The sequence below is a fragment of the Eleutherodactylus coqui genome, chromosome 13 (assembly GCF_035609145.1).
Source record: "Eleutherodactylus coqui strain aEleCoq1 chromosome 13, aEleCoq1.hap1, whole genome shotgun sequence".
Taxonomy (NCBI): Eukaryota; Metazoa; Chordata; class Amphibia; order Anura; family Eleutherodactylidae; genus Eleutherodactylus; species Eleutherodactylus coqui.
The window spans coordinates 89,151,489-89,171,176 of NC_089849.1; the positions used below are offsets into that span (position 1 = coordinate 89,151,489).

General features: G+C 36.2%; 1 protein-coding gene across 2 annotated transcripts in view; it reads right to left on the reverse strand.

Annotated features, from left to right (window-relative positions):
• Window positions 1-383: 383 nt before the first annotated feature.
• The window catches only part of HEXD (hexosaminidase D), a 33,679-nt gene continuing 14,374 nt past the window's right edge, over window positions 384-19,688 (reverse strand). For both annotated transcript variants that reach the window (XM_066588162.1, XM_066588161.1), the window contains exons 6-13: window positions 18,806-18,989; window positions 18,255-18,326; window positions 17,880-18,075; window positions 17,677-17,759; window positions 16,665-16,743; window positions 16,200-16,301; window positions 15,114-15,203; window positions 384-1,153 (exon numbers count right to left, since the gene is read on the reverse strand). In XM_066588162.1, the coding sequence (XP_066444259.1) occupies window positions 985-1,153; window positions 15,114-15,203; window positions 16,200-16,301; window positions 16,665-16,743; window positions 17,677-17,759; window positions 17,880-18,075; window positions 18,255-18,326; window positions 18,806-18,989 (975 nt within the window). In that variant the 3' untranslated portion in view covers window positions 384-984. The remainder of the gene's footprint in view (window positions 1,154-15,113; window positions 15,204-16,199; window positions 16,302-16,664; window positions 16,744-17,676; window positions 17,760-17,879; window positions 18,076-18,254; window positions 18,327-18,805; window positions 18,990-19,688) is intronic.

The following is a 19,688-nucleotide window of genomic DNA, read 5'->3' on the forward strand; positions in this document are numbered from 1 at the left end:
ATTATACTCCAGAGCTGTACTCGCTATTCTGCTGGTGTAATCACTATGTACATACATGACTGATCCTGAATTATGTCTTCTATTAGAAGCCAAAACTGCACTCACAATTTTGCAGGTGGAATCACATTACTGTTCTCCTGAATTATGTCTTGCATGAACACAGTGATTCCACCTGCAAAATTGTGAGTGCAGCTCTGGAGTAGAATACAAACATAATTCAGGATCAGTATTGTATGTACATAGTGATTACACCAGCAGAAAAGTGAGTGCAGTTCTGGAGTATAATACAAAACATATTTCAGGATCAGTAATGTATGTATGCAGTGATTCCACCAGCAAAACTGTGAGTGCAGCTCTGGAGTAAAATATAAAACACAAGTTGCTACAAGATAAGTAATTTAATATATGTTGTACACAGTGTATGCATTGCATATGCCAGCATTAATCAACAGTGCTCTGAAGTAAGATCTGCTTACTTTATTGAGAGACGTGCGCCACAAACTAAAATCTACATCAGCTGTGAGCTGGTGTAATTCTCCACTACAATTTATATCAATTTCTATCATAAATTCTAGTAAATCTATTGGGCTGTGTCAGGACATGCTCCCCCACACTAAGCCCCACCCATTTTATGGGCACTTTGGGTCAAGAAAAATTAAAAAGTGCAAATTTTGGTGCAAAATGTGTACTTTTTATGGCAGAAAGCTAGCATAAAACAGTTAAGTCGCCCGCAGAATACGGGGTACAGCTCATTGAAGTGAATGGAGTAGTGTTGTGCATCAGTCGCCACCTGCTGCTATGCACTTCAGACCTGAGCTATGGCTGGGGTGTCTGTATGGCAGGTAAACAGTATAACAGTATGCAAGTCAAGGTAGGTGAAGCTTGCTTATGCAGCACAGTAAGAACCAAGTGTGGTATACAAACATTGCAGATATACAAATGTCACAGAGGCTCAGCAGCAGTCGATTCATCATGAAGACCCGTCTACGTCTGGTTCTCCAAGGCACTATTAAGGTCTTGCACGAATTCTTGTAGTTGCTGGTAATATGGCAGTGAATGTTCCTCCATCCACTCCTCTACTGTAATGGCAGGAAAAATCTTGAGCAAAGCTGCTTGAAGGTCCCTCAGGACTAAAGTCCAATTAGACAAGAGACTGAGGCCAAAAGGAGAGACAGGAAATATTAAATGATAGTTACTATAATACTACCATCTATGTACAAGAATATAACTACTATAATACTGCTCCTATGTACTAGAAGATAACTACTATAATACTGCCCCCTATGTACAAGAATATAACTACTATAATACTGGCCCTATGTGCAAGCATATAACTACTATAATACTGTCCCCCATGTACAAGAATATAACAACTATAATACTGTCCCCTATGTACAAGAATATAACTACTATAATACTGTTCCCTATGTACAAGAATATAACTACTATAATACTGCTCCCTATGTACAGGAATATAACTACTATAATACTGCCCCCTATGTACAGGAATATAACTACTATAATACTGTCCCTATGTAATAGAATATAACTACTATAATACTGCCCTCTATGTATAAGAATATAACTACTATAATACTGCTCCCTATGTACAAGAATATAACTACTATAATACTGCTCCCCATGTACAAGAATATAACTACTATAATACTGCTCCTATGTACTAGAATATAACTACTATAATACTGCCCCCCATGTACAAGAATATAACTACTATAATACTGCCCCCCATGTACAAGAATATAACTAGTATAATACTGCCCCCCATGTACAAGAATATAACTACTATAATACTGCCCCCTATGTACAGAATAGAACTACTATAATACTGTCCCCTATGTACAAGAATATAACTACTATAATACTGCCCCCCATGTACAAGAATATAACTACTATAATACTGCCCCTATGTACAAGAATATAACTACTATAATACTGCTCCCTATGTACAGGAATATAACTACTATAATAGTGCCTCCTATGTACAAGAATATAGCTACTATAATACTGCCCCTATGTGCAAGAATATAACTACTATAATACTGCCTCCCATGTACAAGAATATAACTACTATAATACTGGCCCTATGTACAAGAATATAACTACTATAATACTGCCCCCTATGTACAAGAATATAACTACTATAATACTGCCTCCTATGTACAAGAATATAACTACTATAATACTGCCTCCTATGTACAAGATATAACTACTATAATACTGCCTCCTATGTATAAGAATATAACTACTGTAATACTGCTCCCTATGTACAAGAACTACTATAATACTGCTCCCTATGTACAAGAATATAACTACTATAATACTGCTCCCTATGTACAAGAATATAACTACTATAATACTGCTCCCCATGTACAAGAATATAACTACTATAATACTGCTCCTATGTACTAGAATATAACTACTATAATACTGCCCCCCATGTACAAGAATATAACTACTATAATACTGCCCCCCATGTACAAGAATATAACTAGTATAATACTGCCCCCCATGTACAAGAATATAACTACTATAATACTGCCCCCTATGTACAGAATAGAACTACTATAATACTGTCCCCTATGTACAAGAATATAACTACTATAATACTGCCCCCCATGTACAAGAATATAACTATTATAATACTGCCCCTATGTATAAGAATATAACTACTATAATACTGTCCCCTATGTACAAGCATATAACTGCTATAATACTGCCCCCTATGTACAAGCATATAACTACTATAATACTATCCCCCATGTACAAGAATCTAACTACTATAATACTGCCCCTATGTGCAAGCATATAACTACTATAATACTGACCCCCATGTACAAGAATATAACTACTATAATACTGCCCCTATGTACAAGAATTTAACAACTACAATACTGCCTTCTATGTAAAAGAATATAACTACTATAATACTGGCCCTATGTACAAGAATATAACTACTATAATACTGCCCCCTATGTACAAGAATATAACTACTATAATACTGCCTCCTATGTACAAGAATATAACTACTATAATACTGCCTCCTATGTACAAGATATAACTACTATAATACTGCCTCCTATGTATAAGAATATAACTACTGTAATACTGCTCCCTATGTACAAGAACTACTATAATACTGCTCCCTATGTACAAGAATATAACTACTATAATACTGCTCCCTATGTACAAGAATATAACTACTATAATACTGCTCCCCATGTACAAGAATATAACTACTATAATACTGCTCCTATGTACTAGAATATAACTACTATAATACTGCCCCCCATGTACAAGAATATAACTACTATAATACTGCCCCCCATGTACAAGAATATAACTAGTATAATACTGCCCCCCATGTACAAGAATATAACTACTATAATACTGCCCCCTATGTACAGAATAGAACTACTATAATACTGTCCCCTATGTACAAGAATATAACTACTATAATACTGCCCCCCATGTACAAGAATATAACTATTATAATACTGCCCCTATGTATAAGAATATAACTACTATAATACTGTCCCCTATGTACAAGCATATAACTGCTATAATACTGCCCCCTATGTACAAGCATATAACTACTATAATACTATCCCCCATGTACAAGAATCTAACTACTATAATACTGCCCCTATGTGCAAGCATATAACTACTATAATACTGACCCCCATGTACAAGAATATAACTACTATAATACTGCCCCTATGTACAAGAATTTAACAACTACAATACTGCCTTCTATGTAAAAGAATATAACAACTAATATTAAACTGCTCCTATGTACAAGAACATAACTACTATAATACTGCCTCCCATGTACAAGAATATAACTACTATAATACTGCCCCTATGTACAAGAATATAACTACTATAATACTGCCCCTATGTACAAGAATATAACTACTATAATACTGCTCCTATGTACAAGAATATAACTACTATAATACTGCCTCCTATGTACAAGAATATAACTACTATAATACTGCCCCCTATATACAAGAATATAACTACTATAATACTGTCCCCTATGTACAAGAATATAACTACTATAATACTGCCTCCTATGTACAAGAATATAACTGCTATAATACTGCTCCTATGTACAAGAATATAGCTACTATAATACTGCCCCCCCATGTACAAGAATATAACTACTATAATACTGCCCCTATGTACAAGAATATAACTACTATAATACTGCCCCCTATGTACAAGCATATAACTACTATAATACTGCCCCTATGTACAAGAATATAACTACTATAATACTGCCTCCCATGTACAAGAATATAACTACTATAATACTGCCCCTATGTACAAGAATATAACTACTATAATACTGCCACTATGTACAAGAATATAACTACTATAATACTGCTCCTATGTACAAGAATATAACTACTATAATACTGCCTCCTATGTACAAGAATATAACTACTATAATACTGCCCCCCATGTACAAGAATATAACTACTATAATACTGCCCCTATGTACAAGAATATAACTACTATAATACTGCCCCTATGTACAAGAATATAACTACTATAATACTGTCCCCTATGTACAAGAATATAACTACTATAATACTGCCCCCTATGTACAAGAATATAACTACTATAATACTGCCCCCTATGTACAAGAATATAACTACTATAATACTGCCTCCTATGTACAAGAATATAACTACTATAATACTGCCTCCTATGTACAAGAATATAACTGCTATAATACTGTCCCCTATGTACAAGAATATAACTGCTATAATACTGTCCCCTATGTACTAGAATATAACTACTATAATACTGCTCCTATGTACAAGAATATAGCTACTATAATACTGCCCCCCATGTACAAGAATATAACTACTATAATACTGCCCCTATGTACAAGAATATAACTACTATAATACTGCCCCCTATGTACAAGAATATAACTACTATAATACTGCCCCCTATGTACAGGAATAACACTACTATAATACTGCTCCCTATGTACAAGAATATAACTACTATAATACTACCGCTATGTACAAGAATATAACTACTATAATACTGTCCCTTATGTACAGAAATATAACTACTATAATATTGCCCCCATGTAGAAAAATATCACTACAATAATACTGCCCCCTATTACAAGAATATAACTACTATAATACTGCCCCTATGTACAAGAATATAACTACCATAATACTACGCTCTGTGTACAAGAATATAACCACTATAATACTGCCCGTATGTACAAGAATAGAACTACTATATTCTTGTACATATGGGCAATATTATAACTACTATAATACTGCCCCTATGTACAAGAATATAACTATCATAATACTACCCTCTGTGTACAAGAATATAACCACTATAATACTGCCCGTATGTACAAGAATATAACAACTATAATACTGCCCCTATGTACAAGAATATAACTACTAGAATACTGTCCCCCATGTACAAGAATATAACTACTAGAATACTGTCCCCCATGTACAAGAATATAACTACTATAATACTGTCCCCCATGTACAAGAATATAACTATTATAATACTGCCCCCTATGTACAAGAATATAACTACTATAATACTGCCCCCCCATGTACAAGAATATAACTACTATAATACTGCCCCCCATGTACAAGAATATAACTACTATATTCTTGTACATATGGGCAATATTATAACTACTATAATACTGCCCCAATGTACAAGAATATAACTACCATAATACTACCCTCTGTGTACAAGAATATAACCACTATAATACTGCCCGTATGTACAAGAATATAACTACTATAATACTGCCCCTATGTACAAGAATATAACTACTAGAATACTGTCCCCCATGTACAAGAATATAACTACTAGAATACTGTCCCCATGTACAAGAATATAACTACTAGAATACTGTCCCCATGTACAAGAATATAACTACTATAATACTGACCCCCATGTACAAGAATATAACTACTATAATACTGACCCTCATGTACAAGAATATAACTACTATAATACTGCCCCTATGTACAAGAATTTAACAATAACAAGAATATAACAGCTAATATTAAACTGCTCCTAGGTACAAGAACATAACTACTATAATACTGCCTCCCATGTACAAGAATATAACTACTATAATACTGCCCCTATGTACAAGAATATAACTACTATAATACTGCCTCCTATGTACAAGAATATAACTACTATAATACTGCCTCCTATGTACAAGAATATAACTACTATAATACTGCCCCCTATGTACAAGAATATAACTACTATAATACTGTCCCCTATGCACAAGAATATAACTACTATAATACTGCCTCCTATGTACAAGAATATAACTGCTATAATACTGTCCCCTATGTACAAGAATATAACTGCTATAATACTGCTCCTATGTACAAGAATATAGCTACTATAATACTGCCCCCCCATGTACAAGAATATAACTACTATAATACTGCCCCTATGTACAAGAATATAACTACTATAATACTGCCCCCTATGTACAAGCATATAACTACTATAATACTGCCCCTATGTACAAGAATATAACTACTATAATACTGCCTCCCATGTACAAGAATATAACTACTATAATACTGCCCCTATGTACAAGAATATAACTACTATAATACTGCCACTATGTACAAGAATATAACTACTATAATACTGCTCATATGTACAAGAATATAACTACTATAATACTGCCTCCTATGTACAAGAATATAACTACTATAATACTGCCCCCCATGTACAAGAATATAACTACTATAATACTGCCCCTATGTACAAGAATATAACTACTATAATACTGTCCCCTATGTACAAGAATATAACTACTATAATACTGCCCCCTATGTACAAGAATATAACTACTATAATACTGCCCCCTATGTACAAGAATATAACTACTATAATACTGCCTCCTATGTACAAGAATATAACTACTATAATACTGCCTCCTATGTACAAGAATATAACTGCTATAATACTGTCCCCTATGTACAAGAATATAACTGCTATAATACTGTCCCCTATGTACAAGAATATAACTACTATAATACTGCTCCCATGTACAAGAATATAGCTACTATAATACTGCCCCCCATGTACAAGAATATAACTACTATAATACTGCCCCTATGTACAAGAATATAACTACTATAATACTGCCCCCTATGTACAAGAATATAACTACTATAATACTGCCCCCTATGTACAGGAATAACACTACTATAATACTGCTCCCTATGTACAAGAATATAACTACTATAATACTACCGCTATATACAAGAATATAACTACTATAATACTGTCCCTTATGTACAAGAATATAACTACTATAATACTGTCCCCTATGTACAGAAATATAACTACTATAATATTGCCCCCATGTAGAAGAATATCACTACAAAAATACTGCCCCCTATTACAAGAATATAACTACTATAATACTGCCCCTATGTACAAGAATATAACTACCATAATACTACGCTCTGTGTACAAGAATATAACCACTATAATACTGCCCGTATGTACAAGAATAGAACTACTATATTCTTGTACATATGGGCAATATTATAACTACTATAATACTGCCCCTATGTACAAGAATATAACTACCATAATACTACCCTCTGTGTACAAGAATATAACCACTATAATACTGCCCGTATGTACAAGAATATAACTACTATAATACTGCCCCTATGTACAAGAATATAACTACTAGAATACTGTCCCCCATGTACAAGAATATAACTACTAGAATACTGTCCCCCATGTACAAGAATATAACTACTATAATACTGTCCCCCATGTACAAGAATATAACTACTATAATACTGCCCCCCCATGTACAAGAATATAACTACTATAATACTGCCCCCCCATGTACAAGAATATAACTACTATAATACTGCCCCCCATGTACAAGAATATAACTACTATAATACTGCCCCCCATGTACAAGAATATAACTACTATATTCTTGTACATATGGGCAATATTATAACTACTATAATACTGCCCCCATGTACAAGAATATAACTACTATAATACTGCCCCCCATGTACAAGAATATAACTACTATAATACTGCCCCCATGTACAAAAATATAACTACTATAATACTGCCCCCCATGTACAAGAATATAACTACTATAATACTGCCCCCCATGTACAAGAATATAACTACTATAATACTGCCCCCCATGTACAAGAATATAACTACTATAATACTGTCCCCCATGTACAAGAATATAACTACTATAATACTGTCCCCCATATACAAGAATATAACTACTATAATACTGCCCCCTATGTACAGAATATAACTACTATAATACTTCCCCCCTATGTACAAGAAAATAACTACTATAATACTGCCCCATATATACAAGAATATAACTACTATAATACTGCCCCATATATACAAGAATATAACTACTATAATACTGCCCTCTATGTATAAGAATATAACTACTCCAATACTGCCCCGTATGTACAAGAATATAACTATGATACTGTTCCTTATGTACAAGCATATAACTACTATAATACTGCCCCCTATGTAAAAGAATATAACTAGTATAATACTGCCCCCTATGTACAAGAATATATCTACTATAATACTGCCCCCTATGTACAAGAATATAACTACTATAATACTGCCCCTATGTACAAGAATATAACTACTATAATACTGACCCTATGTACAAGAATATAACTGCTATAATACTGCCCCCAATGTACAAGAATATAATGACTATAAAACTGCCCCCTATATAAAAGAATATAACGACTATAAAACTGCCCCCTATATACAAGAATATAACTACTATAATACTGCCCCATATATACAAGAATAAAACCACTATAATACTGCCCGTATGTACAAGAATATAACCACTATAATACTGCCCCCTATGTACAAGAATATAACTACTATAATACTGCCCCTATGTACAAGAATATAACTACTATAATACAGCTCCTATGTACAAGAATATAACTAGTATAATACTGCCCCTATGTACAAGAATATAACTACTATAATACTGCCCCTATGTACAAGAATACATCTACTATAATACTGCTCCTATGTACAAGAATATAACTACTATAAAACTGCCCCTATGTGCAAGAATATAACTACTATAATACTGCCCCTATGTACAAGAATATAACTACTATTATATTGCCCCCTATGTACAAGCATATAACGACTATAATACTGCTCCCTATATACAAGAATATAATGACTATAATACTGCCCCGTATATACAAGAATATAACGACTATAAAACTGCCCCGTATATACAAGAATATAACTACTATAATACTGCCCTCTATGTATAAGAATATAACTACTCCAATACTGCCCCGTATGTACAAGAATATAACTACTATGATACTGCTCCTTATGTACAAGAATATAACTACTATAATACTGCCCCTATGTACAAGAATATAACTACTATAATACTGCCCCTATGTACAAGAATATAACTACTATAATACTGCCCCCTATGTACAAGAATATAACTACTATAATACTGCCCCTATGTACAAGAATATAACTACTATAATACTGACCCTATGTACAAGAATATAACTACTATAATACTGACCCTATGTACAAGAATATAACTGCTATAATACTGCCCCCTATGTACAAGAATATAACGACTATAAAACTGCCCCCTATATACAAGAATATAACTACTATAATACTGCCCCATATATACAAGAATATAACCACTATAATACTGCCCGTATGTACAAGAATATAACCACTATAATACTGCCCCCTATGTACAAGAATATAACTACTATAATACTGCCCCTTATGTACAAGAATATGACTACTTTAATACTGCCCCCTATGTAAAAGAATATCACTACTATAATACTGCCCCCTATGTACTAGAATATAACTACTATAATACTGCCCCCTATGTACAAGAATATAAATACTATAATACTGTCCCTATGTACAAGAATATCACTAGTATAATACTGCCCCCTATGTACAAGAATATAACTAGTATAATACTGCCCCCTATGTACAAGAATATTACTATAATACTGCCTCCTATGTACAAGAATATAACTACTATAATATTGCCTCCTATGTACAAGAATATAATTACTATAATACTACCTCCTATCTACAAGAATATAACTACTATAATACTGCCCCCTATGTACAAGAATGTAACTACTATAATACTGCCCCCTATGTACAAGAATATAACTACTATAATACTGCCCCCTATGTACAAGAATATAACTACTATAATACTGCCCCCTATGTACAAGAATATAACTACTATAATACTGCTCCCTTATGTACAAGAATATAAGTACTATAATACTGCCCCTATGTACAAGAATATAACTACTATAATACTGCCCCCTATGTACAAGAATATAACTACTATAATACTGCCCCTATGTACAAAAATATATCTACTATAATACTGCCCCTTATGTACAATAATATAACTACTATAATACTGCCCCCTATGTACAAGAATATAACTACTATAATACTGCCCCCTATGTACAAGAATAAAACTACTATAATACTGCCCCTATGTACAAGAATATAACTACTATAATACTGCCCCTATGTACAAGAATACATCTAGTATAATACTGCTCCTATGTACAAGAATATAACTACTATAATACTGCCCCTATGTGCAAGAATATAACTACTATAATACTGCCCCCTATGTACAAGAATATAAATACTATAATACTGTCCCTATGTACAAGAATATCACTACTATAATACTGCCCCCTATGTACAAGAATATAACTATTATAATACTGCCCCCTATATACAAGAATATAACTACTATAATACTGCCCCATATATACAAGAATATAACCACTATAATACTGCCCCTATGTACAAGAATATAACCACTATAATACTGCCCCCTATGTACAAGAATATAACTACTATTATATTGCCCCCTATGTACAAGCATATAACGACTATAATACTGCCCCCTATATACAAGAATATAACGACTATAATACTGCCCCGTATATACAAGAATATAACGACTATAAAACTGCCCCCTATATACAAGAATATAACTACTATAATACTGCCCCGTATATACAAGAATATAACTACTATAATACTGCCCTCTATGTATAAGAATATAACTACTCCAATACTGCCCCGTATGTACAAGAATATAACTACTATGATACTGCTCCTTATGTACAAGAATAGAACTACTATAATACTGACCCTATGTACAAGAATATAACTGCTATAATACTGCCCCCTATGTACAAGAATATAACAACTATAAAACTGCCCCCTATATACAAGAATATAACGACTATAAAACTGCCCCCTATATACAAGAATATAACTACTATAATACTGCCCCATATATACAAGAATATAACCACTATAATACTGCCCGTATGTACAAGAATATAACCACTATAACACTGCCCCCTATGTTCAAGAATATAACTACTATAATACTGCCCCCTATGTACAAGAATATGACTACTATAATACTGCCCCCTATGTACAAGAATATCACTACTATAATACTGCCCCCTATGTACAAGAATATAAATACTATAATACTGTCCCTATGTACAAGAATATCACTACTATAATACTGCCCCCTATGTACAAGAATATAAATACTATAATACTGTCCCTATGTACAAGAATATCACTACTATAATACTGCCCCCTATGTACAAGAATATAAGTACTATAATACTGCTCCTATGTACAAGAATATACTATAATACTGCCCCTATGTACAAGAATATAACTACTATAATACTGCTCCCTATGTACAAGAATATGACTACTATAATACTGCCCCCTATGTACAAGAATATAACTACTATAATATTGCCCCTATGTACAAGAATATAACTACTATAATACTGCCCCCTATGTACAAGAATATAACTATTATAATACTGCCCCCTATGTACAAGAATATAACTATTATAATACTGCCCCCTATATACAAGAATACAACTACTATAATACTGCCCCTATGTACTAGAATATAACTACTATAATACTGCCTCCTATGTACAAGAATATAACTAGTATAATACTGACCCCTATGTACAAGAATATAACTAGTATAATACTGCCCCCTATGTACAAGAATATAACTACTATAATACTGCCCCCATGTACAAGAATATAACTACTATAATACTGCCCCCCATGTACAAGAATATAACTACTATAATACTGCCCCTTATGTACAAGAATATGACTACTATAATACTGCACCCTATGTAAAAGAATATCACTACTATAATACTGCCCCCTATGTACTAGAATATAACTACTATAATACTGCCCCCTATGTACAAGAATATAACTACTATAATACTGTCCCTATGTATAAGAATATAACTACTATAATACTGCCTCCTATGTACAAGAATATAACTACTATAATACTGCCCCCTATGTAAAAGAATATCACTACTATAATACTGCCCCCTATGTACTAGAATATAACTACTATAATACTGCCCCCTATGTACAAGAATATAAATACTATAATACTGCCCCTATGTACAAGAATATAACTAGTATAATACTGACCCCTATGTACAAGAATATAACTAGTATAATACTGCCCCCTATGTACAAGAATATAACTACTATAATACTGCCCCCTATGTACAAGAATATAACTACCGTATATACCGGCGTATAAGACGACTTTTGAACACCGAAAAATCGGGTCTGAAGTCGGGGGTCGTCTTATGCGCCGGTAATACAAAAAAAAAAATGGGGGAAAAAAAAAAAATTTCATTACTCACCTCCCCCGGCGTTCTGTCGCGCTCCGGCAGGATGTCGCTCGCTCCTCGTCCCCGGCGCAGCATTGCTTTCTGAATGAGGGGCTTGAAATCCCTGCTTTCAGAAAGCTAGTACACACGCCGGCAGCCATGACAGCATTGAATGGCTGTGATTGGCTGAAGGCGCACGTGTTAGCAATCACACCCATTCAATGATGTCATTGAATAGTGTGATTGGCTGAAGCCACGTGTGTTTTAGCCAATCACAGCCATTCAATGATGTCATTGAATAGTGTGATTGGCTGAAGCCACGTGTGGTTTAGCCAATCACAGCCATTCAATGATGTCATGGCTGCCGGCGTGTGTATTAGCTTTCTGGAAGCGGGGATTTCAAGCCCCGCATTCAGAAAGCAATGCTGCGCCGGGGACGAGAAGCGAGCGACATCCTGCCGGAGCGCGACAGAACGCCGGGGGAGGTGAGTAATGAATTTTTTTTTTCTCTCCACTGTATACCGGCGTATAAGGTGACAGTTGGGGGGTCGTCTTATACGCCGGTATATACGGTACTATAATACTGCTCCTATGTACAAGAATATAACTACTATAATACTGCCCCCTATGTACAAGAATATAACTACTATAATACTGCCCCCTATGTACAAGAATATAACTACTATAATACTGCCTCCTATGTACAAGAATATAACTACTCTAATACTGCCCCCTATGTACAAGAATATAACTACTATAATACTGCTCCTATGTACAAGAATATAACTACTATAACACTGCCCCTTATGTACAAGAATATAACTACTGTAATACTGCTCCTATGTACAAGAATATAACTACTATAATACTGCCCCCTATGTACAAGAATATAACTACTATAATACTATCCCCTATGTACAAGAATATAACTACTATAATACTGCCCCCTATGTACAAGAATATAACTACTATAATACTATCCCCTATGTATAAGAATATAACTACTATAATACTGCCCCCCATGTACAAGAATATAACTACTATAATACTGCCCCCTATATACAAGAATATAACTAGTATAATACTGCCCCCTATGTACAAGAATATAACTACTATAATACTGCCCCCTATGTACAAGAATAAAACTACTATAATACTGCCCCCTATGTACAAGAATATAACTAGTATAATACTGCCCCCTATGTACAAGAATATTACTATAATACTGCCTCCTATGTACAAGAATATAATTACTATAATATTGCCTCCTATGTACAAGAATATAACTACTATAATACTGCCCCCTATGTACAAGAATATAACTATTATAATACTGCCCCCTATGTACAAGAATATAACTACTATAATACTGCCCCCTATGTACAAGAATAAAACTACTATAATACTGCCCCCTATGTACAAGAATATAACTACTACCATACTGCCTCCTATGTACAAGAATATAACTACTATAATACTGCCCCCTATGTACAAGAATATAGCTACTATAATAGTGCTCCTATGTACAAGAATATAACTACTATAATACTGCCCCTATGTACAAGAATATAACTACTATAATACTGCTCCTATGTACAAGAATATAACTACTATAATACTGCCCCTATGTACAAGAATATAACTACTATAATACTGCCCCCTATGTACAAGAATATAACTACTATAATACTGCTCCTATATACAAGAATATAACTACTATAATACTGCCCCCTATGTACAAGAATATAACTACTATAATACTGCCCCCTATGTACAAGAATATAACTAGTATAATACTGCCTCCTATATACAGAATATAACTACTATAATAGTGCCCCCTATGTACAAGAATATAACTACTATAATACTGCCCCTTATGTACAAGAATATAACTACTATAATACTGCCCCTTATGTACAAGAATATAACTAGTATAATACTGCTCCCTATGTACAAGAATATAACTACTATAATACTGCCCCTTATGTACAAGAATATAACTACTATAATACTGCCCCCTATGTACAAGAATATATCTACTATAATACTGCCCGCTATGTACAAGAATATAACTACTATAATACTGCCCCCTAGGTACAAGAATATAACTACTATAATACTGCCCCCTATGTACAAGAATATAACTACTATTATATTTTTAGCCATGAACAAGATAGATATTTCTTTATGGTTCCTGCACATAATTAGGGTTATTACACTTCTATGCAATATGGCTGATCATCACCACAAAATTATTCTTACCGCACGGCTTCTGGTTCTATCTGTTGCACCATTATGGGATGGATCATCTTCCTTTTCCTGTGAAACGAGCTGAACCAACCAGTGACAATTCTATTAGAAGACAATGAAGACTTTACAGAAACATGAAGTGTTGCGTCTTTGTGCCTCCATCCTGGGGCTCAGCCCCTTCATGTCCTCTTCTATACTATACTATATCTTTGTCCCTCTATATCCTCCTATAAATGTTATTAAATCCCTGCACCAGTATAATATAATATAATTATGTGCTCCAGTATAATAGAAAATCTCAGCACCTGTATACTATAGTAGAAACCTTGCACCTCTATACCCCCCCCCCCCCCCTTCTCTCCGGTGTCTGTGTACACCATCCTTTACACAGTACAAATGCCAAGGGGAGAGGTCAGCGGTCAGACTCAGAAGAGACTGCCGTCGGACTTGTAGGCTATGTGAGAGAATGCCTATAGACAGATTCTGGCCAGGAAGAGGTAAATAGGGGGATCGCTATTAGTTCTGGGACTACTATAGGGTTCACTTATTACTACTGGTGCCACTGTAGGGGCCCCTATTGCTGATAATGCCACTATGGGGGACCCTATTGCTACTGGTGACACTATGGGGGACCCTATTACTAATGAGGTCACTATAAGACTTCCTGTTACTACTGGGGTCACTTATTACTACAGCCACTATGGAGGGGGGGGGGGCATTATTACTATAGTCTTACAATTGGCACGTTGAAGGCAACCAAAGGACTGATGTGGCCCCGACTGAAAATAAGTTTGGCACCCTTGCTTTAGGTCATCCTATATGTTCTTCTGTACAGCATACTGGAACCCTGCACCTCTGTCTTCCAATATACACTATACTAGATCCTTGCCCCTCTATGTCCTCACGTACAGTATTCTGGATCCCTTCACCACTCTGCCACCTTGTATAATGTACCTCTGTGTACCTGGGCACCTCTACGCTCTCTTGTATGCTATACTAGGTTCCTGTACTTCTATGTCCCCCTATACAGCATACTAGATGCCTTTATGTCCTACTTTACACTATACTGGACCTTTGCACCTTTTGGTAGCCTCTCACCGGTTTTTCTCCAGGAAATCTTGTGTTGGCATCTTCAAGAAGAATACGATTTGAGTTATAAGCACAAGTACGTCACTGCCGGGGAAGGAGCCTGAGGCTTCACTGCCACAAGATAAAACATGATAAGTTAGTAACAGACAACAGACGCTCTACTTCTAGCAAGATAGAAACCCTCAAGAAACATCGGGGCGATAGGAAGAGGATCTCCAAGCTTTTCAAACTGCCCTGACACATATGTTCATGGGGTAACATTCAATATGGCAGCCATTAGAGCTCCCATATTGGTTGTCAACTGTCTCAGAGTCCTTAATAGTTAGTCTGTGCCTAAGAGTAAAGCCCAGTGGTAAACCCTATGGTAGTTGTAATGGCGGACATACCGGTTACCAACCAGGTTTCTCAGAAAGACACAGCTTTTATCTCATTCTACACATCATTTCACAACAATGCTCAGGGTAATTAATTCACCTGAAGTAGTTTTCTGTGTCCAGATGAGACATTCCTAAAATGTCTTTAACAGAGACGGCCACCTGTTCAGAGTAATCACCTGAAGAGAGGGAGGGACTTAAAAAAATGTACACTTAAAAAGCTCAAGAAAGGAGAACTTGCCATAGAGCACTAGCATCTGGGTACGCCATTACTGCCTGAATAAGGGGGTCCGACCTCCAATCCCTAGAGCGAAGGGCCTGCAGAGTACTGGTTTGGGAGTGACATCACTAGTGCCGCAGCCCTTTTGTTCTAGAGGATAGTGGGAGTCCCGGTAGTCAGACCTCCACTTGTCAGTAAACGTATAGTATTACAATGGTGCTTCAACATACAATAAGAATTGGTTTTGGGACGACCACTGTATGTTGAAGATATTGTATGGTGAAACCATAACTCTATGGAAAAGCGGTAATTGGTTATGAAGCCCACAAAAGGTCATCAGAAAATGAGGAAAGGAGGATTGAAGTAAAATCATCACAAAAATACTACAGATAAAGCAAGTCCTACAAATTACAGAAAATGGGTTAAACTTTACTTACAAGTACAGAAAAGCCCACACTGATACAAGGGCAGTACCCATTCTATACAGCAGACAGTAAAGGCCAAATGCTAGATGTGAGAATTGTGGTACAGGTGCGAAATACTGAGGAGCACCCACTTACACATCTACCATTCATTGGAGGGGAGGGTGGCTGCTTAGTACTATACCTGCATATAGATAACACTTCTATAAGGTGCCAGTTATGTGTAGAGCACCATACAAGCTTACAGCATACACGTTAAACCAATACTATTAAGTCAGGCAGGCTGTCCTGTGGCTTCTATTTGTACCACACAAACTAAGGGCGCCACTGGCTGCAGTCGTCGTAACTTGACACTGAATGTAGCTCACGATGGCCCATGAGAGGCCAACCTAAGTGGAGTTTATTGCATGTTGAGGCCATCGTATTTCAGGGGATCAGTGTATATAAGTTATATTTACAATGGACTATACCATTCTTTAACGTCTGAAGACACACGGCCAGAGAAGGGATCCCTACTGGCAGGAGCTCACAAAGAACTGAGAAGTGGTCGTACCTGAAAGATACAAAATCAAGGGTTTAATGGCCTTGGAGGAGTCCCAAGATGAAACAGATTGGAGTGCATAGATGTGCCAGCCTTACCAGCCTTATCTCTATATATCAGTAATAGATGTACCTCTGCCAACCTGTGATGACCATTCCTTGCAGGGATTCGTCGGGTATCCTCTGCATTACCTGTAGCCAACGTCTTTGGTTCTCCAGGTGATGTCCAATATGGGTCAGTTGCTGGGAAGCACCGGTGGCCCCCTTAAAGGCACTAGCCAGCCAGATCTTCTGAAAGCCACATTGCGAGTACTTTTCAATCAAGGCAACTGCAGGTACAAAAAAAAAAATCCAGATCATCACTGTAGAGCAGAGATCCATTGGTGCCTCCTGCAGGCGGTGGCATATGCCGATGGGCAGCACAGACCTCTATGCTACAGACTGAATAATTACAACTGAAAACAAGTTATTTTTATGGCGTTTCCCTTTAAACTCTTGATCCACATACCTCTGTTGTCAACCTCTAGGTTGGAGGTGTAGTCCCAGATCATAGGCTCCACCAGTTGGGCCAATCCAGATTCTATGAGAGATATAGAAATGAAGTGTGTGACAACATAGCCCACTAAATGCCCCTTACTCCAACATCTGCGGGTCCAGCAACTTCTATAGAGCGAAATTTACTAATACCCCTCTGCCTGAATTGTACCGTAAAAGAGTAGCAATTTTGGTGCAAGCGCTGCTTTGCCCCCAAAACTGCAACTTTTTGAAGCTTTATGCCATTAATAAATATCTAAAATCGGGCAGTGCTTAGTGGCAGGTGGCATAGCCATCAGATTTACTATATTTTCGCTGGAGTAGATTTCACAGTCGGTTGCATGGACTGGCAAAACAAGTGACTAATTGGTTAAGAGGCACGCTTCTCTCAATAAACTTGTGGCAATCCACTTTAGTGACGTGTTTGCATAGAGCGCTATGTAAAACACTACTCAAAGTAAATCTTTCTCTATGTTCTAGGATTGGTCTCTTTATTCAAAAACCCGTTTATATATGTTCTCTAACCTGTCAATGTTTGGGCTGATGCACCTCGTAGCATGTCATCCCATGCGATGGGCTTGATGCCCGGATAAGTAGAAACAACATGTGCGGCTACTTTCTTCAGGTGGCACATAAAGAGATCTTCAACAGCTTGGCCACTTTCGGAAAGATACTTCTTGGATTCTTCTCCCTCACCAAGGTAGTAGACCTAGATGAAGAGTGTATATCCCACAAGTCTAAAATGCTATTATTGGTCTCGGACCACTCTGTCCTATTCAGTAAACATCTGTATTATTATATACTCCTGTTAGCACCCATGTTGCAAACTCAAATCTTCTTGCAGCTCCTGCTGATTGAATATATTCTCTGTGTTTGTTCTCAGTAATCTTGTAGATATGATACCTTTTAACCCCTTGAGTGGCACGCCCAGAAATTTTCCGGGACGAGCTCCACTGCCGATAGTGATATAGCCCGGAAGATTTCAGGGCTACGTTTCACTATGGGAGCTGCAGAGCACAATGCCATAAGCTGTGACAGTGTGCTCTGCCTGCACAGAACCACAAGCTGTGACAGTGTGCTCTGCCTGCACAGAACCACAGAGAGCAGTTCAGGACTTTGAAAAACAGAAGCAGGAAGATATTGCCGGCAATCTCCCGCTTTTAAAATTCAAAGTCTTGCTCTGTTTACAGGTTGCCATAGAGACCATCGGCTTGTTAGAAGCAAGCCGATGGTCTCTGTGGCAGGGAGAGCTGGGGCTTGGCTGTCAGAGGACAGCCAGGCACCAGCTCTTACAACAGAGATCAGACAAAACCTCTTTACTATGTAAAAAAATTAAAATTCCACATGTGGTATCCCTGCGTTGTAATGACCCAGAGGAGGAAGTTAGTACATTATTTAACCCCTTAAT